Consider the following 22,485-nt stretch of genomic DNA (forward strand, 5'->3'; position numbering starts at 1 on the left):
TATGTATTTTGTCGATAATTGACCTATAGAATGTATGTTTTTTTGTCGATATTTGACCTATAGAATGTATGTATTTTGTCGATAATTGACCTATAGAATGTATGTATTTTGTCGATAATTGACCTATAGAATGTATGTATTTTGTCGATAATTGACCTATAGAATGTATGTATTTTGTCGATATTTGACCTATAGAATGTATGTATTTTGTCGATATTTGACCTATAGAATGTATGTATTTTGTCGATAATTGACCTATAGAATGTATGTATTTTGTCGATAATTGACCTATAGAATGTATGTATTTTGTCTATATTTGATGTATAGGATGTATGTATTGTTGCGGGGCGCCGCAAGTGTCTATATTGACACGACGTTGACTGGGGAAGAAGACGCCCCACGGGCCGCACACCCCAGCGCAGCAGACTAGATGGCGGGGGACAAGTCAAAGCTGGGCAAATTTATCATGAGATATGGTCAGTTGTTTGGTGGTCAGTTGTTTGGTGGTCAGTTGTTTGGTGGTCAGTTGTTTGGTGGTCAGTTGTTTGGTGGTCAGTTGTTTGGTGGTCAGTTGTTTGGTGGTCAGTTGTTTGGTGGTCAGTTGTTTGGTGGTCAGTTGTTTGGTGGTCAGTTGTTTGGTGGTCAGTTGTTTGGTGGTCAGTTGTTTGGTGGTCAGTTGTTTGGTGGTCAATTGTTTGGTGGTCAGTTGTTTGGTGGTCAGTTGTTTGGTGGTCAGTTGTTTGGTGGTCAGTTGTTTGGTGGTCAGTTGTTTGGTGGTCAGTTGTTTGGTTGTCAGTTCTTTGGTGGTCACTTGTGTTCTCATGTTTTTTGGTCAGTTGTTTGGTGGTCACTTGTGTTCTCATGTTTTTGGTCAGTTGTTTGGTGGTCACTTGTGTTCTCATGTTTTTGGTCAGTTGTTTGGTGGTCACTTGTGTTCTTATGTTTTTGGTCAGTTGTTTGATGGTCACTTGTGTTCTCATGTTTTTGGTCAGTTCTTTTCTCATGTCTGGTCATTTTTTTGGCTTTACCAAATGGCTTGGATTTCAAAAAAGGCTTAATAATACTGACCAATAGTAAATTACTAGGTTGACAAGTATTGACCAAATGTAAATGACTAAGTTGACTGATACTGACCAAATGTAAATTACTAGGTTGACAAATATTAACCAAATGTAAATAACTAAGTTGAACAATATTGAACAAATGTAAAAGACTAAGTTGACCAAATGCCCTGACCAAATGTAAATGACCAAATTGACCAAATGCCTGACCAAATGTAAATGACCAAGTAGACCAAATGCCCTGACCAAATGTAAATGACCAAATTGACCAAATGCCCTGACCAAATGTAAATGACCAAATTGACCAAATGCCCTGACCAAATGTAAATGACCGAATTGACCAAATGCCCTGACCAAATATAAATGACCAAATTGACCAAATGCCCTGACCAAATGTAAATGAACAAATTGACCAAATGCCCTGACGAAATGTAAATGACCAAGTTGACCAAATGCTCTGACCAAATGTAAATGACCAAATTGACCAAATGCCCTGACCAAATGTAAATGACCGAATTGACCAAATGCCCTGACCAAATGTAAATGAACAAATTGACCAAATGCCCTGACCAAATGTAAATGACCAAATTGACCAAATGCCCTGACCAAATGTAAATGACCAAATTGACCAAATGCCCTGACCAAATGTAAATGACCAAATTGACCAAATGCCCTGACCAAATGTAAATGACCAAATTGACCAAACGCCCTGACCAAATGTAAATGACCAAGTTGACCAAATGCCCTGACCAAATGTAAATGACCAAATTGACCAAATGCCCTTTCCAAATGTAAATGACCAAATTGACCAAATGCCCTTACCAAATGTAAATGACCAAATTGACCAAATGCCCTGACCAAATGAAAATGACCAAATTGACCAAATGCCCTGACCAAATGTAAATGACCAAATTGACCAAATGCCCTGACCAAATGTAAATGACCAAATTGACCAAATGCCCTGACCAAATATAAATGACCAAGTTGACCAAATGCCCTGACCAAATGTAAATGATCAAATTGACCAAATGCCCTGACCAAATGTAAATGACCAAGTTGACCAAATGCCCTGACCAAATGTAAATGACCAAATTGACCTTATGCCCTTTCCAGATGTAAATGACCAAATTGACCAAATGCCCTGACCAAATGTAAATGACCAAGTTGACCAAATGCCCTGACCAAATGTAAATGACCAAATTGACCAAATGCCCTGACCAAATGTAAATGACCAAATTGACCAAATGCCCTGACCAAATGTAAATGACCGAATTGACCAAATGCCTTGACCAAATGTAAATGACCAAATTGACCAAATGCCCTGACCAAATGTAAATGACCGAATTGACCAAATGCCCTGACCAAATATAAATGACCAAATTGACCAAATGCCCTGACCAAATGTAAATGAACAAATTGACCAAATGCCCTGACGAAATGTAAATGACCAAGTTGACCAAATGCCCTGACCAAATGTAAATGACCAAATTGACCAAATGCCCTGACCAAATGTAAATGACCAAATTGACCAAATGCCCTGACCAAATGTAAATGACCGAATTGACCAAATGCCTTGACCAAATGTAAATGACCAAATTGACCAAATGCCCTGACCAAATGTAAATGACCGAATTGACCAAATGCCCTGACCAAATATAAATGACCAAATTGACCAAATGCCCTGACCAAATGTAAATGAACAAATTGACCAAATGCCCTGACGAAATGTAAATGACCAAGTTGACCAAATGCTCTGACCAAATGTAAATGACCAAATTGACCAAATGCCCTGACCAAATGTAAATGACCGAATTGACCAAATGCCCTGACCAAATGTAAATGAACAAATTGACCAAATGCCCTGACCAAATGTAAATGACCAAATTGACCAAATGCCCTGACCAAATGTAAATGACCAAATTGACCAAATGCCCTGACCAAATGTAAATGACCAAATTGACCAAATGCCCTGACCAAATGTAAATGACCAAATTGACCAAATGCCCTGACCAAATGTAAATGAACAAATTGACCAAATGCCCTGACGAAATGTAAATGACCAAGTTGACCAAATGCTCTGACCAAATGTAAATGACCAAATTGACCAAATGCCCTGACCAAATGTAAATGACCGAATTGACCAAATGCCCTGACCAAATGTAAATGAACAAATTGACCAAATGCCCTGACCAAATGTAAATGACCAAATTGACCAAATGCCCTGACCAAATGTAAATGACCAAATTGACCAAATGCCCTGACCAAATGTAAATGACCAAATTGACCAAATGCCCTGACCAAATGTAAATGACCGAATTGACCAAATGACCAGGAGCTGGTGAGAGTTTTGGCGAGGCCTCCCTGCTAGCAGACGACAAACTGAGGAGCGCTACAGTTGTAGCAGACGATCACTGTCAGCTGATGGTCATCGATCAGGCCTTGTTTGATACAGCCTTGAAGGTCAGCCATCACAACAATCATTTCAATCATTCACACAATATGCAATCTTTACAATCATAACATTCCTTACAATAGTTACAATAATTACTTTCATTACAATCATAGTAATAATTACAACAATAACAATCATTGCAATAGTAACAATCATTACAATCATTACAATCATTACAATCATTGCAATCATTGCAATCATTACAATCATTACAATCATTACAATCATTACAATTATTACAATCATTACAATCATTGCAATCATTGCAATCATTACAATCATTACAATCATTACAATCATTACAATCATTACAATCATTACAATCATTGCAATCATTACAATCATTACAATCATTACAATCATTGCAATCATTACAATCATTACAATCATTGCAATCATTACAATCATTACAATCATTACAATCATCTACACATCTGTTGTCGGCCCACAGTCCCAGCAGGAGCAGATGTACAAAGAGATCTCCCAGTTTATCGAGGCCACGCCCCTTTTCTCACGCATGTCCCACAAGTTCAAGAGGATCGTCCAGCTCAGCCTCAGAAAGGTCCAGTCACCACTGGACGCCATCTTGTGTCACCAGGGGCGCCCCGTCGCCGCACTCTTCTTTATTTTAAGGTTAGTTGTCTTAACCTAATCAAGTAACGTGTCACCATCAAATGTTTGGGTCACCATCAAATGTTTGGGTCACCATCAAATGTTTGGGTCACCATCAAATGTTTGGGTCACCATCAAATGTTTGGGTCACCATCAAATGTTTGGGTCACCATCAAATGTTTATCTCTTCCAGCGGTCAAGCTACAATCAACGTGGACACTGGTCACCACCAGCAACAATACCCTCACCTGCTAACACCTGATGATAGCTTCGGTCATCACAAGATGGCGGCGCCCAGGTGAATTCAGGCAACATGTATATGTTCCTGTAGTATAGTGACATGTTCCTGTAGTATAGTGACATGTTCCTGTAGTATAGTGACATGTTCCTGTAGTGACATGTTCCTGTAGTATAGTGACATGTTCCTGTAGTATAGTGACATGTTCCTGTAGTATAGTGACATGTTCCTGTAGTATAGTGACATGTTCCTGTAGTATAGTGACATGTTCCTGTAGTATAGTGACATGTTCCTGTAGTATAGTGACATGTTCCTGTAGTATAGTGACATGTTCCTGTAGTATAGTGACATGTTCCAGTAGTGACATGTTCCTGTAGTATAGTGACATGTTCCTGTAGTATAGTGACATGTTCCTGTAGTATAGTGACATGTTCCTGTAGTATAGAGACATGTTCATGTAGTATAGTGACATGTTCCTGTAGTGACATGTTCCTGCTGTATAGTGACATGTTCCTGTAGTGACATGTTCCTGTAGTATAGTGACATGTTCCTGTAGTATAGTGACATGTTCCTGTAGTATAGTGACATGTTCATGTAGTGACATGTTCCTGTAGTATAGTGACATGTTCCTGTAGTGACATGTTCCTGTAGTTACATGTTCCTGTAGTATAGTGACATGTTCCTGTAGTATAGTGACATGTTCCTGTAGTGACATGTTCCTGTAGTGACATGTTCCTGTAGTGACATGTTCCTGTAGTGACATGTTCCTGTAGTGACATGTTACTGTAGTATAGTGACATTGTCCTGTAGTGACATGTTCCTGTAGTATAGTGACATGTTCCTGTAGTATAGTGACATGTTCCTGTAGTATAGTGACATGTTCATGTAGTGACATGTTCCTGTAGTATAGTGACATGTTCCTGTAGTGACATGTTCCTGTAGTTACATGTTCCTGTAGTATAGTGACATGTTCCTGTAGTATAGTGACATGTTCCTGTAGTGACATGTTCCTGTAGTGACATGTTCCTGTAGTGACATGTTCCTGTAGTGACATGTTCCTGTAGTGACATGTTACTGTAGTATAGTGACATTGTCCTGTAGTGACATGTTCCTGTAGTGACATGTTCCTGTAGTGACATGTTCCTGTATTGACATGTTCCTGTAGTGACATGTTCCTGTAGTGACATGTTCCTGTAGTGACATGTTCCTGTAGTATAGTGACATGTTCCTGTAGTATAGTGACATGTTCCTGTAGTGACATGTTCCTGTAGTATAGTGACATGTTCCTGTAGTATAGTGAAATGTTCCTGTAGTGACATGTTCCTGTAGTGACATGTTCCTGTAGTGACATGTTCCTGTAGTGACATGTTCCTGTAGTATAGTGACATGTTCCTGTAGTATAGTGACATGTTCCTGTAGTGACATGTTCCTGTAGTGACATGTTCCTGTAGTGACATGTTCCTGTAGTGACATGTTCCTGTAGTGACATGTTCCTGTAGTGACATGTTCCTGTAGTATAGTGACATGTTCCTGTAGTATAGTGACATGTTCCTGTAGTATAGTGACATGTTCCTGTAGTGACATGTTCCTGTAGTGACATGTTCCTGTAGTATAGTGACATGTTCCTGTAGTGACATGTTCCTGTAGTATAGTGACATGTTCCTGTAGTATAGTGACATGTTCCTGTAGTATAGTGACATGTTCCTGTAGTGACATGTTCCTGTAGTGACATGTTCCTGTAGTGACATGTTCCTGTAGTGACATGTTCCTGTAGTGACATGTTCCTGTAGTATAGTGACATGTTCCTGTAGTATAGTGACATGTTCCTGTAGTGACATGTTCCTGTAGTATAGTGACATGTTCCTGTAGTATAGTGAAATGTTCCTGTAGTGACATGTTCCTGTAGTGACATGTTCCTGTAGTGACATTGTCCTGTAGTGACATGTTCCTGTAGTATAGTGACATGTTCCTGTAGTATAGTGACATGTTCCTGTAGTATAGTGACATGTTCCTGTAGTATAGTGACATGTTCCTGTAGTATAGTGACATGTTCCTGTAGTGACATGTTCCTGTAGTGACATGTTCCTGTAGTGACATGTTCCTGTAGTGACATGTTCCTGTAGTGACATGTTCCTGTAGTATAGTGACATGTTCCTGTAGTATAGTGACATGTTCCTGTAGTGACATGTTCCTGTAGTGACATGTTCCTGTAGTGACATGTTCCTGTAGTGACATGTTCCTGTAGTGACATGTTCCTGTAGTGACATGTTCCTGTAGTATAGTGACATGTTCCTGTAGTATAGAGACATGTTCCTGTAGTATAGTGACATGTTCCTGTAGTGACATGTTCCTGTAGTGACATGTTCCTGTAGTATAGTGACATGTTCCTGTAGTATAGTGACATGTTCCTGTAGTATAGTGACATGTTCCTGTAGTGACATGTTCCTGTAGTGACATGTTCCTGTAGTATAGTGACATGTTCCTGTAGTGACATGTTCCTGTAGTGACATGTTCCTGTAGTGACATGTTCCTGTAGTGACATGTTCCTGTAGTGACATGATCCTGTAGTATAGTGACATGTTCCTGTAGTATAGTGACATGTTCCTGTAGTGACATGTTCCTGTAGTGACATGTTCCTGTAGTGACATGTTCCTGTAGTGACATGTTCCTGTAGTGACATGTTCCTGTAGTGACATGTTCCTGTAGTGACATGTTCCTGTAGTGACATGTTCCTGTAGTGACATGTTCCTGTAGTGACATGTTCCTGTAGTATAGTGACATGTTCCTGTAGTGACATGTTCCTGTAGTGACATGTTCCTGTAGTGACATGTTCCTGTAGTATAGTGACATGTTTCTGTAGTATAGTGACATGTTTCTGTAGTATAGTGACAAATTCCTGTAGTGACATGTTCCTGTAAAATAGTGACATGTTCCTGTAGTGACATGTTCCTGTAGTGACATGTTCCTGTAGTGACATGTTCCTGTAGTATAATGACATGTTCCTGTAGTGACATGTTCCTGTAGTGACATGTTCCTGTAGTATAGTGACATGTTCCTGTAGTGACATGTTCTTGTAGTGACATGTTGCTGTAGTGACATGTTCCTTTAGTATAGTGACATGTTCCTGTAGTGACATGTTCATGTAGTGACATATTCATATCATATTGTTTGACTGACAAGTCTTCCATGGACTGTTCACGTGATGCCATTACTTTTGTTGACAGTGTCAGAGAGAAGGCAAGACACCATAAGACAGTTGAGAGACAGGTAAATGTGTCTTTGTGGAGTTTGTCTTGTCATTGGTAGCAACGGGTGGGGGAGCGGTGGATCGAGCGACGGAAATGAGGTTGTATGGTTCCATGTGATTGGCGGTTGATTGATAGGTATGGCAGATATTGGCTAAAAGCAATGACCAAATTGGCAAAAATGTCCACCTTACTGCCATATTAAAACGTCAATCTGGCTGCCATATAAAAATGTCCACCTTACTGCCATATGAAAATGTCCACCTTACTGCCATATAAAAATGTCCATCTGGCTACCATATAAAAATGTCCATCTTGTTACCATATAAAAATGTCCACCTTACTGTTATATAAAAATGTCCATCTGGCTGCTGTTAAAAAAATTCCAGGGGAAGAAACTCTGCCTGTGCAGCGTCCAGAGCGGGGAGGTAATCGGTGACCTGGAAGTGGTCTACGGCCTAGACACTCACTTCTGCACCGTCCAGTGCACCACCGACACCGCCATCTTTGTTCTCAACATGAAAAATGTGGAGCGGCTCCTGGGGAAACGGAACCGTGTCTTTCTTGAGACTCTAAAGGAGAACTGCAAGGTGGCTGCAATGTGTCTTGTCACATGTCATGTACAACCTGCCTGTATCACCTGCCTGTATAACCTGCCTGTATAACCTGCCTGTATCACCTGTCTGTATAACCTGCCTGTATCACCAGTCTGTATAACCTGCCTGTATAACCTGCCTGTATAACCTGCCTGTATAACCTGCCTGTATCAACTGCCTGTATTACCTGCCTGTATAGCCTGCCTGTATCAACTGCCTGTATTACCTGCCTGTATAACCTGCCTGTATCAACTGCCTGTATAACCTGCCTGTATCAACTGCCTGTATAACCTGCCTGTATAACCTGCCTGTATAACCTGCCTGTATCAACTGCCTGTATCACCTGCCTGTATCACCTGCCTGTATAACCTGCCTGTATCACCTGCCTGTATAACCTGCCTGTATAACCTGCCTGTATAACCTATCTGTATAACCAGTATCACCTGTCACTTATCACTAATATTTCACTTGCATGTAGGCCTATAACTTTTTCAAAAAGATTTTTTTATGTTTTGATATGGGTTGTTCTAGAGTTGGACTAAGGGACATAACCAATGAACGATGTTATGAATTTAGCTTTTCTTCTCTTTACCTCCCCTGAAACGTTGCAGGCCAAGCTGAAGCTGCGGGCGTGCTCTCAGCTGGGCAGTGACGTCCCCCTGTTGGCGCGGCTACTGCTCGATGACGTCACACGTCCGGCCTCACTTCCGGTCGTGGAAAAAATTCGAAACGGGAAAAATTTACCCAGCCGAGATGTTCAGGTCAGTTATAGGTTAGGTCTTTAGGTCAGTTATAGGTTAGGTCTTTAGGTCAGTTATAGGTTAGGTCTGTAGGTCAGTTATAGGAATATTAGCTGCATACCCGTGCTCCGCCACGGTAACAAAAAAAACACAAACACAAAGAAAACACAAACACAATGCAAACACAAATGCAAACGCAAAAAAAAAACACCAACGAAAAAACAAACACAACACGCATAACATAAACACAACTTAAATGTAAACATAAACGCATAGTGCTCACAGTCTAGCCCGTGGCGCCAAATCGTACCCTGTCCAAGCGTCGGCGGACGCGCCTGATTCAGTGAATGACTATAAAAACCCCAGCTTGTCCGCAAACGGAAAGATAGAATAAAAATTAGTAATCAGTACGTTCAGTGTATAAAAGAAATAAAAGGCAGTATTAAAAATATCCTTGTTTTACCTACGAAATCGCATTTTATCAATTCATGCATTTTTTTCAGTACTTTTAATTTAAAATAAACCGGGAATGATCTCCCCTAAACTTTCTCGAATATTCTTATATAAAATTACGAGGGATGGCAACTCAAGACATAGACAATATTTGTTATCCATTTTTAATTCCTTAAAGTTTTTATAATAGAATAGAATCTCGTAAAAAAAAAGAATTGCACACCAAGTGAACGCCTAATAAAATGTGCATAAAAGTGCGGAATATTATTAGTACTTTATAAATTTACATGCGTTTTTGAGACATCGGAAATAGCGTAAATTAGTACTTCTTTTCAACAGAAATTACTCAAAATTTGAGAGAAGGTAGAGAATTAGATCTTTTACTTACTTGTGAAATTTCATGCATCTATCTAAAATAGTACGCAAGGTATAGGCTTTTGAAAAATTCAAAGTAGAAAAAGTACCACTTCCGGTTATCGGAAATCGCTCAAAAGTTTATCAGGATCTACGATTTTGATAAAATACATATATAAGAAATTTCATCAACCTAGCTGTAACGGTACTCAAGTTATCGTGTTTACACACAGACAGACACACATACAGACACACAGACATACGGACAAGATTGCAAAAGTATGTTTTTCCGTATCAGTGAGGTGTAAAACATCGAGATTTGTAAAAATCTCGATTATTGTTTGCACGATTACAATACTTTCTCTATACTTCGTATATACGAGAAAGTAAAAATTTACAATAGAGTTTCATGACTAGAATCATTGCGCCCCTAATGAACGTGATGACGCGTGAGGAATAGTTGATTAAAAATTATAATTAGTAAATAGTACGTTCAGTGAATAAAAAATAATAAGATAGCCTTTTATCAATCCATGCTAATTATAATATTCCTACAATAATGTCCTCTTACACGTCTGCAGAATTTGCATTCACATTTTGCTAATTATGTTATTCCAATAATAATTCCGTCTTGGAGATTTTGCATTCACATTTTTTAGCGTGAGCTGAATTTATGTTTTTAATTAGATTTTTCTACCCTACTGTTATTATGTTATTAAAATGTATCCAATTTTTCTAGGAATCTAAACGAAAATGATATTTGACATTGATCTGTTTAATATGATTTAGAAATTTGCGTGTATTTAATATTTTCTTCACGTAATGCGAAAGAGTAAAAACTGTAGCAACTATAAAATAAATCGTTATATAAACAAACCCTACTCTACAACCTCTAATAAGACACTGCAAAGCAAGTAAAAGCACGGCATTTTCCAAAATCTATAGCGATGACGGACTGACACACTACCTAGCTGCTTATACTATAGAAATAGATGTTAGGTCTGTAGGTTAGTTTTAGGAATATGTAATGTCTGTAGTACTAGGTAGTGTAGATAGGACAGTTAAAGGAATGTGTTATGTCCGTGGAAAGATAAGTTAGACTTGTTCAAATTAGGTCAAATGAAGGTCAGACTTGTAGGCTAGGTCTGTGTGACCAAGGTCCATTCAGGCTGCACTAGGTTTGAGTGAGGTCTTTCTTGTTAATGTGTCTCGCCCTCCCCAGCTTCGACACATGCTGGTCAAGTTTGAGAAGGGCGAGGCTGCACTCATTGAACCCATGGTGCCCGGCGCCCTCATCTACAGGGATCAGATGAGAGAGAGGGCCAGGATACGAGCCAACATCCGCAGGAGGTCCACCTTCAAGTCCATGGTCACTGAGGTACAGTCAGACAGCATTGACTCGACGGAGGTCATGTGTCACTGAGGTACAGTCAGACAGCATTGACTCGACGGAGGTCATGTCGGACTACATTTACTGTATGGTTTGTTGTACGCTATGACCTACTTTCCCATGGTTTGCTGTATGATATGACCTACTTCCCCATGCATTGGTGTATAATATGACCTACTTTCCCATGGTTTGCTGTACGATATGACCTACTTCCCCATGCTTTGCTTTACGCTATGACCTACTTCCCCATGCATTGGTGTATAATATGACCTACTTTCCCATGGTTCGTTGTACGCTATGACCTACTTTCCCATGGTTTGCTGTATGATATGACCTACTTCCCCATGGTTTGCTGTACGCTATGACCTACTCCCCATGGTTTGCTGTACGCTATGACCTACTCCCCATGGTTTGCTGTACGCTATGACCTACTTTCCCATGGTTTGCTGTACGCTATGACCTACTTTCCCATGGTTTGCTGTACGCTATGACCTACTTTCCCATGGTTTGCTGTACGCTATGACCTACTTTCCCATGGTTTGCTGTACGCTATGACCTACTCCCCATGGTTTGCTGTACGCTATGACCTACTCCCCATGGTTTGCTGTACGCTATGACTTACTCCCCATGGTTTGCTGTACGCTATGACCTACTCCCCATGGTTTGCTGTACGCTATGACCTACTTTCCCATGGTTTGCTGTACGCTATGACTTACTCCCCATGGTTTGCTGTACGCTATGACCTACTTTCCCATGGTTTGCTGTACGCTATGACCTACTCCCCATGGTTTGCTGTACGCTATGACCTACTTTCCCATGGTTTGCTGTACGCTATGACTTACTCCCCATGGTTTGCTGTACGCTATGACCTACTCCCCATGGTTTGCTGTACACTATGACCTACTCCCCAGAGTAAGCGTAGAAGCTCCCAGCGGCAAGCCCGGAGCCGCCGCGCCATACTGCAGGCACTACACGAGCTGATGACCGAACCAAGTGACGACCAGCAGCCAGACGGCCCCGCCCTGGACCAGCCGCCCCCTCACCCCCACACACGCACGGACCCAGGAAATGACGTGTTACAAGACGAAGTAACTGTAAGAAACGAAATTTCCGACCAGTCTCACAAGCAAGCGGACAAAGTGAAAAGCTTTGCCCCGGCAGACAAAAAGGTGGACTTTGACTTCGCTTCCGGTCATGTGATTGAAGAAGCGAAGGATGAAAATCTTGTGACGTCTCGACAGTCCGCAGCCTTGACTGGCGTCGGTCAAGGTGGGAGGCTCATCATAGAATATCAGAGTCAAAATGTTGACAGCATAACTGGAACCAACACAAGATTCCCTCCACTGGTCAAATCAGAAGTACGTCTAGCACAAGTCAGGTATGTTTACTGACGTCACAAATAGCCTGATGGTTTAATTTTTACCACTCGCGTACCCGTCTCGCGTGTTGCTGTAGCTCAGGAGAAAGGCTGACACAATATTTTAAGAGGATTTCATCAATGCGTTACTAATTTTTTTTTTTGGACGCGTGACTTTGTTTTCAAAATCTGAGTTATTTCAATGTAAACCAATCAGGTGCTACATTTGTCCACACTACCGTCCAGACGCCCGAGGGCGTGCGGTATGAACGCCTCGAGTGTACGTTAATCATCCTTCATAACAGTCAAAGGTGTCACTGGGTCGCATAGAGTGTACGTTAATCATCCTTCATAACAGGTGTCACTGGGCCGCCGGCTAGGTCCCTGTTTGTTTTATTCATCGAATGACAAGGGCAATCGTGCTCCTATTGTAAGGTGCTATTTAAAACGAATACAGGTGTCATAGTACTCACAGGGGAGCCCGATGCTACAGGTCACACGACCACTGGGGCGCCGGCGAACGTGCCTGATACGATTTAGTCAAAGATGGTAGTAGCCGCCGTATCCATACTGTGTAACATTTTTTAAAACGAATATAGTCGCCATAGTTCTCGCGGAGAAGCCCAGTGTATCAAATAGCTGTTACCTCCCCAAGAGTATTCTAAATAACTTTGCAAAGTTTCATGGCGATCGGATTAACGTTGGTGTATTGCATAAAGGACAGACAGACATACACACAACACACAAGTTTACTTTCATTTTTATACATTTAGATTTTTTCTATAAAACATTAAGCATCTAATTACGTCAAATTTGATGTTAGTTTGCATTTTCACAAGCCCAGTTTCAAACGAATAGGTCCGCTAGAAGTGGTCGAAGTTTTTCTCGGCAGTTTCACTCCAGGGCGAGAGAAGCACCACGAAGGAAGCAAGTTAAATAAAAGCTTTTACAAATATTTGAGACTAGGTGTGACCCTTACCCACCCACCTGTTTGACCATTATCCCCCCACCCCCCACCCCACTGTGTCACCACTACCCACCCCTGCCCTATTCCACTCAACCACTTGGCCATACAGAACTAATGTTCATATCAAACGGAGACCGAATGGCTATTGATTCAATTAAAGACCCATTCGGAGGCAAATCGAATTCATTCTTTCCTTCTTTCAACCCCCAAACTCCACCAAACTCCATCAATTATTTTTTCTTCTTAAGAAAATGGCCAGGTGTTTCCTAAAAACACTGAAAATAAATAGAATTCATGTTTTCGTTCAATGTTCACACAATTCAAAGTTCAAGGTCATTCTGGGGTTTTTGGGGTTTTTTCTCAACTTGCTTTTCCATGTTTTTTTTATGGGAACACAAACATACACACACACACTCACACACACACACACACACCCCACACACACGCACTACCCATAACCCACCCAACCCGCGCAAAACCTCCCTCCTCACACACAGAAACACCCACAACACTTAAAACACACACACACACACACAAACACACACAATAAAAACCACACGACACAGACAAGACGCCCTAGCCTGACAGAGCCACTAAACAACTGCCACCCCCCCCCCCCCCAGCAGTGATCCTGACAGAGCCACTAAACAACTGCCACCCCCAGCAGTGTCCCTGACAGAGCCACTAAACAACTGCCACCCAGTGTCCCTGATAGAGCCACTAAACAACTGCCACCCTCTAGCAGTGTCCCTGACAGAGCCACTAAACAACTGCCACCCCCCCCCCAGCAGTGATCCTGACAGAGCCACTATACAACTGCCACCCCAGCAGTGTCCCTGACAGAGCCACTAAACAACTGCCACCCCCCCCCCCCCCCCCAGCAGTGATCCTGACAGAGCCACTAAACAACTGCCACCCCCAGCAGTGTCCCTGACAGAGCCACTAAACAACTGCCACCCCCCCCCCCCCAGCAGTGTCCCTGACAGAGCCACTAAACAACTGCCACCCCCACCCCCAGCAGTGTCCCTGACAGAGCCACTAAACAACTGCCGGCCCCCCCCCCCAGCAGTGTCCCTGACAGAGCCACTAAACAACTGCCACCCCCAGCAGTGTCCCTGACTGAGCCACTAAACAACTGCCACCCTCTAGCAGTGTCCCTGACAGAGCCACTAAACAACTGCCACCCCCCCCCCCAGCAGTGTCCCTGACAGAGCCACTAAACAACTGCCACCCCCCCCCAGCAGTGTCCCTGACAGAGCCACTAAACAACTGCCACCCCCACCCCCAGCAATATGTCCCTGACAGAGCCACTAAACAACTGCCACCCCCACCCCCAGCAGTGTCCCTGACAGAGCCACTAAACAACTGCCACCCCCACCCCCAGCAGTGTCCCTGACAGAGCCACTAAACAACTGCCACCCAGTGTCCCTGACAGAGCCACTAAACAACTGCCACCCTCTAGCAGTGTCCCTGACAGAGCCACTAAACAACTGCCACCCCCCCCCCCCCAGCAGTGATCCTGACAGAGCCACTATACAACTGCCACCCCCAGCAGTGTCCCTGACAGAGCCACTAAACAACTGCCACCCAGTGTCCCTGATAGAGCCACTAAACAACTGCCACCCTCTAGCAGTGTCCCTGACAGAGCCACTAAACAACTGCCACCCAGTGTCCCTGATAGAGCCACTAAACAACTGCCACCACCCCCCAGCAGTGTCCCTGACAGAGCCACTAAACAACTGCCACCCCCACCCTCTAGCAGTGTCACTGACAGAGCCACTAAACAACTGCCACCCCCACCCTCTAGCAGTGTCCCTGACAGAGCCACTAAACAACTGCCACCCAGTGTCCCTGATAGAGCCACTAAACAACTGCCACCACCCCCCAGCAGTGTCCCTGACAGAGCCACTAAACAACTGCCACCCTCTAGCAGTGTCCCTGACAGAGCCACTAAACAACTGCCACCCTCTAGCAGTGTCCCTGACAGAGCCACTAAACAACTGCCACCCTCTAGCAGTGTCCCTGACAGAGCCACTAAACAACTGCCACCCTCTAGCAGTGTCCCTGACAGAGCCACTAAACAACTGCCACCCAGTGTCCCTGACAGAGCCACTAAACAACTGCCACCCACTAGCAGTGTCCCTGACAGAGCCACTAAACAACTGCCACCCCCACCCCCAGCAGTGTCCCTGACAGAGCCACTAAACAACTGCCACCCAGTGTCCCTGACAGAGCCACTAAACAACTGCCACCACCCCCCAGCAGTGTCCCTGACAGAGCCACTAAACAACTGCCACCCCCCCCCCCCCCAGCAGTGTCCCTGACAGAGCCACTAAACAACTGCCACCCCCAGCATTGTCCCTGACAGAGCCACTAAACAACTGCCACCCCCCCCCCCCCAGCAGTGTCCCTGACAGAGCCACTAAACAACTGCCACCCCCACCCCCAGCAGTGTCCCTGACAGAGCCACTAAACAACTGCCACCCCCCCCCCCAGCAGTGTCCCTGACAGAGCCACTAAACAACTGCCACCCCCAGCAGTGTCCCTGACTGAGCCACTAAACAACTGCCACCCTCTAGCAGTGTCCCTGACAGAGCCACTAAACAACTGCCACCCCCCCCCAGCAGTGTCCCTGACAGAGCCACTAAACAACTGCCACCCCCCCCCCCCCAGCAGTGTCCCTGACAGAGCCACTAAACAACTGCCACCCCCACCCCCAGCAATATGTCCCTGACAGAGCCACTAAACAACTGCCACCCCCACCCAGCAGTGTCCCTGACAGAGCCACTAAACAACTGCCACCCACTAGCAGTGTCCCTGACAGAGCCACTAAACAACTGCCACCCTCTAGCAGTGTCCCTGACAGAGCCACTAAACAACTGCCACCCCCACCCCCAGCAGTGTCCCTGACAGAGCCACTAAACAACTGCCACCCTCTAGCAGTGTCCCTGACAGAGCCACTAAACAACTGCCACCCCCCCCCCCCCCAGCAGTGTCCCTGACAGAGCCACTAAACAACTGCCACCCCCCAACAGTGTCCCTGACAGAGCCACTAAACAACTGCCACCCCCACCCCCCAGCAGTGTCCCTGACAGAGCCACTAAACAACTGCCACCCCCCAACAGTGTCCCTGACAGAGCCACTGAACAACTGCCACCCCCACCCCCCAGCAGTGTCCCTGACAGAGCCACTAAACAACTGCCACCCCCACCCACTAGCAGTGTCCCTGACAGAGCCACTAAACAACTGCCACCCCCACCCCCAGCAGTGTCCCTGACAGAGCCACTAAACAACTGCCACCCTCTAGCAGTGTCCCTGACAGAGCCACTAAACAACTGCCACCCCCACCCACTAGCAGTGTCCCTGACAGAGCCACTAAACAACTGCCACCCCCACCCCCCAACAGTGTCCCTGACAGAGCCACTAAACAACTGCCACCCTCTAGCAGTGTCCCTGACAGAGCCACTAAACAACTGCCACCCCCACCCCCAACAGTGTCCCTGACAGAGCCACTAAACAACTGCCACCCCCCCCAGCAGTGTCCCTGACAGAGCCACTAAACAACTGCCACCCCCCCCCCCAGCAGTGTCCCTGACAGAGCCACTAAACAACTGCCACCCCCTAGCAGTGTCCCTGACAGAGCCACTAAACAACTGCCACCCCCACCCCCAGCAGTGTCCCTGACAGAGCCACTAAACAACTGCCACCCCCCCCCACCCCCAGCAGTGTCCCTGACAGAGCCACTAAACAACTGCCACCCCCACCCTCTAGCAGTGTCCCTGACAGAGCCACTAAACAACTGCCACCCCCACCCACTAGCAGTGTCCCTGATAGAGCCACTAAACAACTGCCACCCCCCCCCCCCCCAGCAGTGTCCCTGACAGAGCCACTAAACAACTGCCACCCTCTAGCAGTGTCCCTGACAGAGCCACTAAACAACTGCCACCCTCTAGCAGTGTCCCTGACAGAGCCACTAAACAACTGCCACCCTCTAGCAGTGTCCGGCAGACGGCGCGGCCTGACCTCGGGTCACGTGACGAGCTGCAGACGTCGGATAGGCAGTTGGAGGAGCTGGAGGCCCGCGTGAAAAACTTTTTGCTGCAACATTTCAACGTCCGCAGCTGTCAGCTTCCACATCTCCAGCGCCAGACTAGCTGTGTAAGTATAGGGGCGTCAGGCTAGCTGTAAATATAGGGGCGTCAGGCTAGCTGTAAGTATAGGGGCGCCAGGCTAGCTGTGTAAGTATAGGGGCGTCAGGCTAGCTGTGTAAGTATAGGGGCGCCAGGCTAGCTGTGTAAGTATAGGGGCGCCAGGCTAGCTGTGTAAGTATAGGGGCGTCAGGCTAGCTGTAAGTATAGGGGCGTCAGGCTAGCTGTGTAAGTATAGGGGCGTCAGGCTAGCTGTGTAAGTATAGGGGCGCCAGGCTAGCTCTTAGTATAGGGGCGCCAGGCTAGCTGTAAGTATAGGGGCGTCAGGTTAGCTGTGTAAGTATAGGGGCGCCAGGCTAGCTGTGTAAGTATAGGGGCGCCAGGCTAGCTGTAAGTATAGGGGCGTCAGGCTAGCTGTAAGTATAGGGGCGCCAGGCTAGCTGTGTAAGTATAGGGGCGCCAGGCTAGCTGTAAGTATAGGGGCGCCAGGCTAGCTGTGTAAGTATAGGGGCGACAGGCTAGCTGTGTAAGTATAGGGGCGCCAGGCTAGCTGTAAGTATAGGGGCGCCAGGCTAGTTGTAAGTATAGGGGCGTCAGGCTAGCTGTGTAAGTATAGGGGCGCCAGGCTAGCTGTAAGTATAGGGGCGCCAGGCTAGTTGTAAGTATAGGGGCGTCAGGCTAGCTGTGTAAGTATAGGGGCGCCAGGCTAGTTGTAAGTATAGGGGCGTCAGGCTAGCTGTGTAAGTATAGGGGCGCCAGGCTAGTTGTAAGTATAGGGGCGCCAGGCTAGTTGTAAGTATAGGGGCGTCAGGTCAGTTGTGTAAGGGAGCTGATGTTAGTATGCGCGGGTATTGAAAGAATATCACTGGACGATGTTTGACCAGGGGTTAACTCTACAGGTTACAGCTAAACCCGGAGGGAAAGTTTGGATCAAGAAGGTCAAGTGTCCTTTTGCTAGTAGTAACGTCCATGTAAGTGGATCTCTTGTGTCTGGCATGTTGTAATATCACTCTACAACGTGATCTCTAAAACACGACAGTCACCACCGTCACAAATATCACTCCACTGTCACAAATATCACTCCACCGTCACAAATATCACTCCACTGTCACAAATATCACTCCACTGTCACAAATATCACTCCACCGTCACAAATATCACTCCACTGTCACAAATATCACTCCACCGTCACAAATATCACTCCACTGTCACAAATATCACTCCACCGTCACAAATATCACTCCACCGTCACAAATATCACTCCATTGTCACAAATATCACTCCACTGTCACAAATATCACTCCACTGTCACAAATATCACTCCACCGTCACAAATATCACTCCACTGTCACAAATATCACTCCACTGTCACAAATATCACTCCACTGTCACAAATATCACTCCACCGTCACAAATATCACTCCACTGTCACAAATATCACTCCACCGTCACAAATATCACTCCACTGTCACAAATATCACTCCACTGTCACAAATATCACTCCACTGTCACAAATATCACTCCATTGCCACAAATATCACTCCACTGTCACAAATATCACTCCATTGTCACAAATATCACTCCACTGTCACAAATATCACTCCACTGTCACAAATATCACTCCACTGTCACAAATATCACTCCACTGTCACAAATATCACTCCACTGTCACAAATATCACTCCACTGTCACAAATATCACTCCACTGTCACAAATATCACTCCACTGCCATATATATCACTTTTTATTTTCTTTTTTTTTCGTTTCTTTTTATGTATATTTTTATGACTGTCACAAATATCACTCCACTGCCATATATATCGCTTTCTATTTTCTTTTTTTAACACGTTTTTCTTAACTCAGCTTCGCGTTTGTTTGTTTGGATGTTTGTTGTTAAAATTGACATCGAAAATTAGCACACTTCTGATTGCTCTAGAGATCTGAAATGTGGCATGTAGGCTACTTTCGCCTAACAATTTCAGATGCAATCATAAAAACTAGCAATTAGAGACCGTAATTAGCTTAATTTAATTACGCCCCAAGGACCATAAAATTGAGGACATGATTTCTAAAGATACCGACAAGACTGGAGGCCTATTGACACAGTTACTTCGGCCCCAATCGATGTGAGCGCGCTGGCCGTGATCGTATAGCGGTTAGTACTTCGCGTTGTGGCCGCGACAACCCAGGTTCGAATCCTGGTCGTTCAAGATTTTTAGTCCGTGTATTTATAAACACTTAATCAAGTCAATAGATAAAGTAGAAAATAAACTATATAAAAAACTTTCTTAAAAACCACGTTTTTCATGTGTAGCAACGGACTAAAAAGGAGAAAATAAAATACTTAAAAAAAACTTTAAAAAAAACCACGTTTTTCTTGTGGACTAAAAAGTAGAAAATAAATTTTCATACATTTGATGACAAAAAACGTGGGCCGGGCAGATGGGTCGGGAAATTTGATGGTGAACGTACCCACGTTGTTTGTCATCAAATGTATGAAAATTTATTTTCTACTTTTTAGTCCACAAGAAAAACGTGGTTTTTTAAAAAGTTTTTTTTAAGTATTTTATTTTTCTTTTTTCTTTTTATGTATATTTTTATTACTGTCACAAATATCGCTCCACTGTCACAAATATCACTCCACCGTCACAAATATCACTTTCTATTTTCTGTTTTTTCTTTTTTCTTTTTATATATATTTTATGACTTCATTTTTAAATACTTTTTATGGTTTTTAACCATCGAAGTGCAGTAACGACCTAATGACGGTATTGTTTGAAGAAAGTGACCTATGACCTATGACCTTGGATTGATTGTTACTATTTTGAAATCCCAACCCAGGTGTCTAATCACAATCACGTGCGCTATCACATGACACCCGGACCTGACCACTTCCGGCCATCTGTAGCGGGGGGGATCTCCCACTTCAACACGTGAACATAAACTACACGACAAATTCATTACTGGTGGAGCAGACAGTCAATAGCAGGATTTGTCAGCTTTCTAGTGCAGTCAGTCAGTCAGTCAAACATCAGAATTTGTCAGCTTTCTATCGCAGTCAGTCAAACATCAAGAATTGTCAGCTTTCTAGTGCAGTCAGTCAAACATCAAGATTTGTCAGCTTTCTAGTGCAGTCAGTCAAACATCAGGATTTGTCAGCTTTCTATCGCACAGTTGTGACATATAGAAAAAGAAATCAGACCAAAAATGTTATAAATGGACCAAAAGATTCAAAACACAGCATTTTCATCTAGCCCAAATTACAAACTTAAAAAAGAATTTTTAAGAGTCGTTAACATGTGTGATCTTTTATTGTGAAGTTTATGCCTCTATTTAACTCTACTGGTACCTCTCTATTTATACTGCACTATGCTTCTCTACCTGTCAACTCTACTGGTACCTCTCTATTTATACTGTACTATGCTTCTCTACGTGTCTACTGGTACCTCTCTATTTATACTGTACTATGCTTCTCTACCTGTCAACTCTACTGGTACCTCTCTATTTATACTGTACTATGCTTCTCTACCTGTCAACTCTACTGGTACCTCTCTATTTATACTGTACTATGCTTCTCTACCTGTCAACTCTACTGGTACCTCTCTATTTATACTTTACTATGCTTCTCTACGTGTCTACTGGTACCTCTCTATTTATACTGTACTATGCTTCTCTACGTGTCTACTTGTACCTCTCTATTTATACTGTACTATGCTTCTCTACCTGTCAACTCTACTGGTACCTCTCTATTTATACTGTACTATGCTTCTCTACCTGTCAACTCTACTGGTACCTCTCTATTTATACTTTACTATGCTTCTCTACGTGTCTACTGGTACCTCTCTATTTATACTGCACTATGCTTCTCTACGTGTCATCTCTACTGGTACTTCTACTTTTCCTACTCCAATTGCACAACTCAACTAACCCTACAAGAAGTAGGTCTGTAGTAGTAAGCAGAGGCGTAGCCTTGGGGAGAGCGGTGGGTGCGGACCGCACCGGATGACACCATTTAGGGGGGTGACACCGAGGCAAAAATAGCAACAAATTTTCAAAGAAAAAAATATCATTAAAGTTAAATAAATGATTAATATATATATCTTTTTCACGGATTAGTGTAATTGTCATAAATATTTTTCAATATGTTATGTTAAATGAAAACATTTTGTTTTTTAATTACTATTTAAAATTAGGTGTTACAAAATAACACATCTTTTGAAATGTATTAATCTATTGTAAATAAATTCTGTTGAAAAAACTTAGGAGACGAAAATGTACAATGGGCACAAATTTTGACGCTTTTTGTCGCCATGAAAAGAGTAGCAAAATGATTTGAAACCATTAATTTAGATTTTTAAATTTTGTATTTATTATGCTATAGATTATAGATATTGTTAAATTAAAATAATTTGAATACAAATTTAGTATACCCATAAAAGGAAAAAGCGTCTAGCGGATTCGTATACACATACTTACAAGGGTATATGGGGAGAAGGTAGGGTGTGGCACCAGCCACACAACCTGTATCCAGAGAGGCCCCACACAACCTGTAGCCAGAGAGACCCCACACAACCTGTAGCCAGAGAGGCCCCACACAACCTGCCACACAACCTGTAGCCAGAGAGGCCCCACTTAACATGTATCCAGAGAGGCCCCACACAACCTGTAGCCAGAGAGGCCCCACTTAACATGTATCCAGAGAGGCCCCACACAACCTGTAGCCAGAGAGGCCCCACTTAACATGTATCCAGAGAGGCCCCACACAACCTGTAGCCAGAGAGGCCCCACACAACCTGTAGCCAGAGAGGCCCCACACAACATGTAGCCAGAGAGGCCCCACACAACCTGTAGCCAGAGAGGCCCCACACAACC

At 43.9% G+C, this 22,485-nt stretch overlaps 1 protein-coding gene across 2 annotated transcripts in view; it reads left to right on the forward strand.

The window, feature by feature from the left end:
* Window positions 1–21,717, forward strand: part of LOC131955460 (uncharacterized) — a 22,633-nt gene extending 916 nt beyond the window's left edge. The window contains exons 3-14 of one of the 2 annotated variants that reach the window (XM_059319601.1): window positions 328–476; window positions 3,394–3,521; window positions 3,965–4,146; window positions 4,319–4,423; window positions 7,588–7,630; window positions 7,998–8,198; window positions 8,816–8,965; window positions 10,974–11,129; window positions 12,053–12,519; window positions 17,461–17,623; window positions 18,513–18,584; window positions 20,455–21,717. In XM_059319601.1, coding sequence (XP_059175584.1) covers window positions 431–476; window positions 3,394–3,521; window positions 3,965–4,146; window positions 4,319–4,423; window positions 7,588–7,630; window positions 7,998–8,198; window positions 8,816–8,965; window positions 10,974–11,129; window positions 12,053–12,519; window positions 17,461–17,623; window positions 18,513–18,584; window positions 20,455–20,550 — 1,809 coding nt within the window. In that variant the 5' untranslated portion in view covers window positions 328–430 and the 3' untranslated portion in view covers window positions 20,551–21,717. The remainder of the gene's footprint in view (window positions 1–327; window positions 477–3,393; window positions 3,522–3,964; window positions 4,147–4,318; window positions 4,424–7,587; window positions 7,631–7,997; window positions 8,199–8,815; window positions 8,966–10,973; window positions 11,130–12,052; window positions 12,520–17,460; window positions 17,624–18,512; window positions 18,585–20,454) is intronic. The other variant, XM_059319609.1, reaches the window with a different exon arrangement.
* Window positions 21,718–22,485: the final 768 nt, after the last annotated feature.

Source organism: Physella acuta, unplaced genomic scaffold (assembly GCF_028476545.2).
Source record: "Physella acuta isolate Inbredline_101_S28 unplaced genomic scaffold, ASM2847654v3 ptg000079l, whole genome shotgun sequence".
In the NCBI taxonomy this organism is placed as follows: domain Eukaryota; kingdom Metazoa; phylum Mollusca; class Gastropoda; family Physidae; genus Physella; species Physella acuta.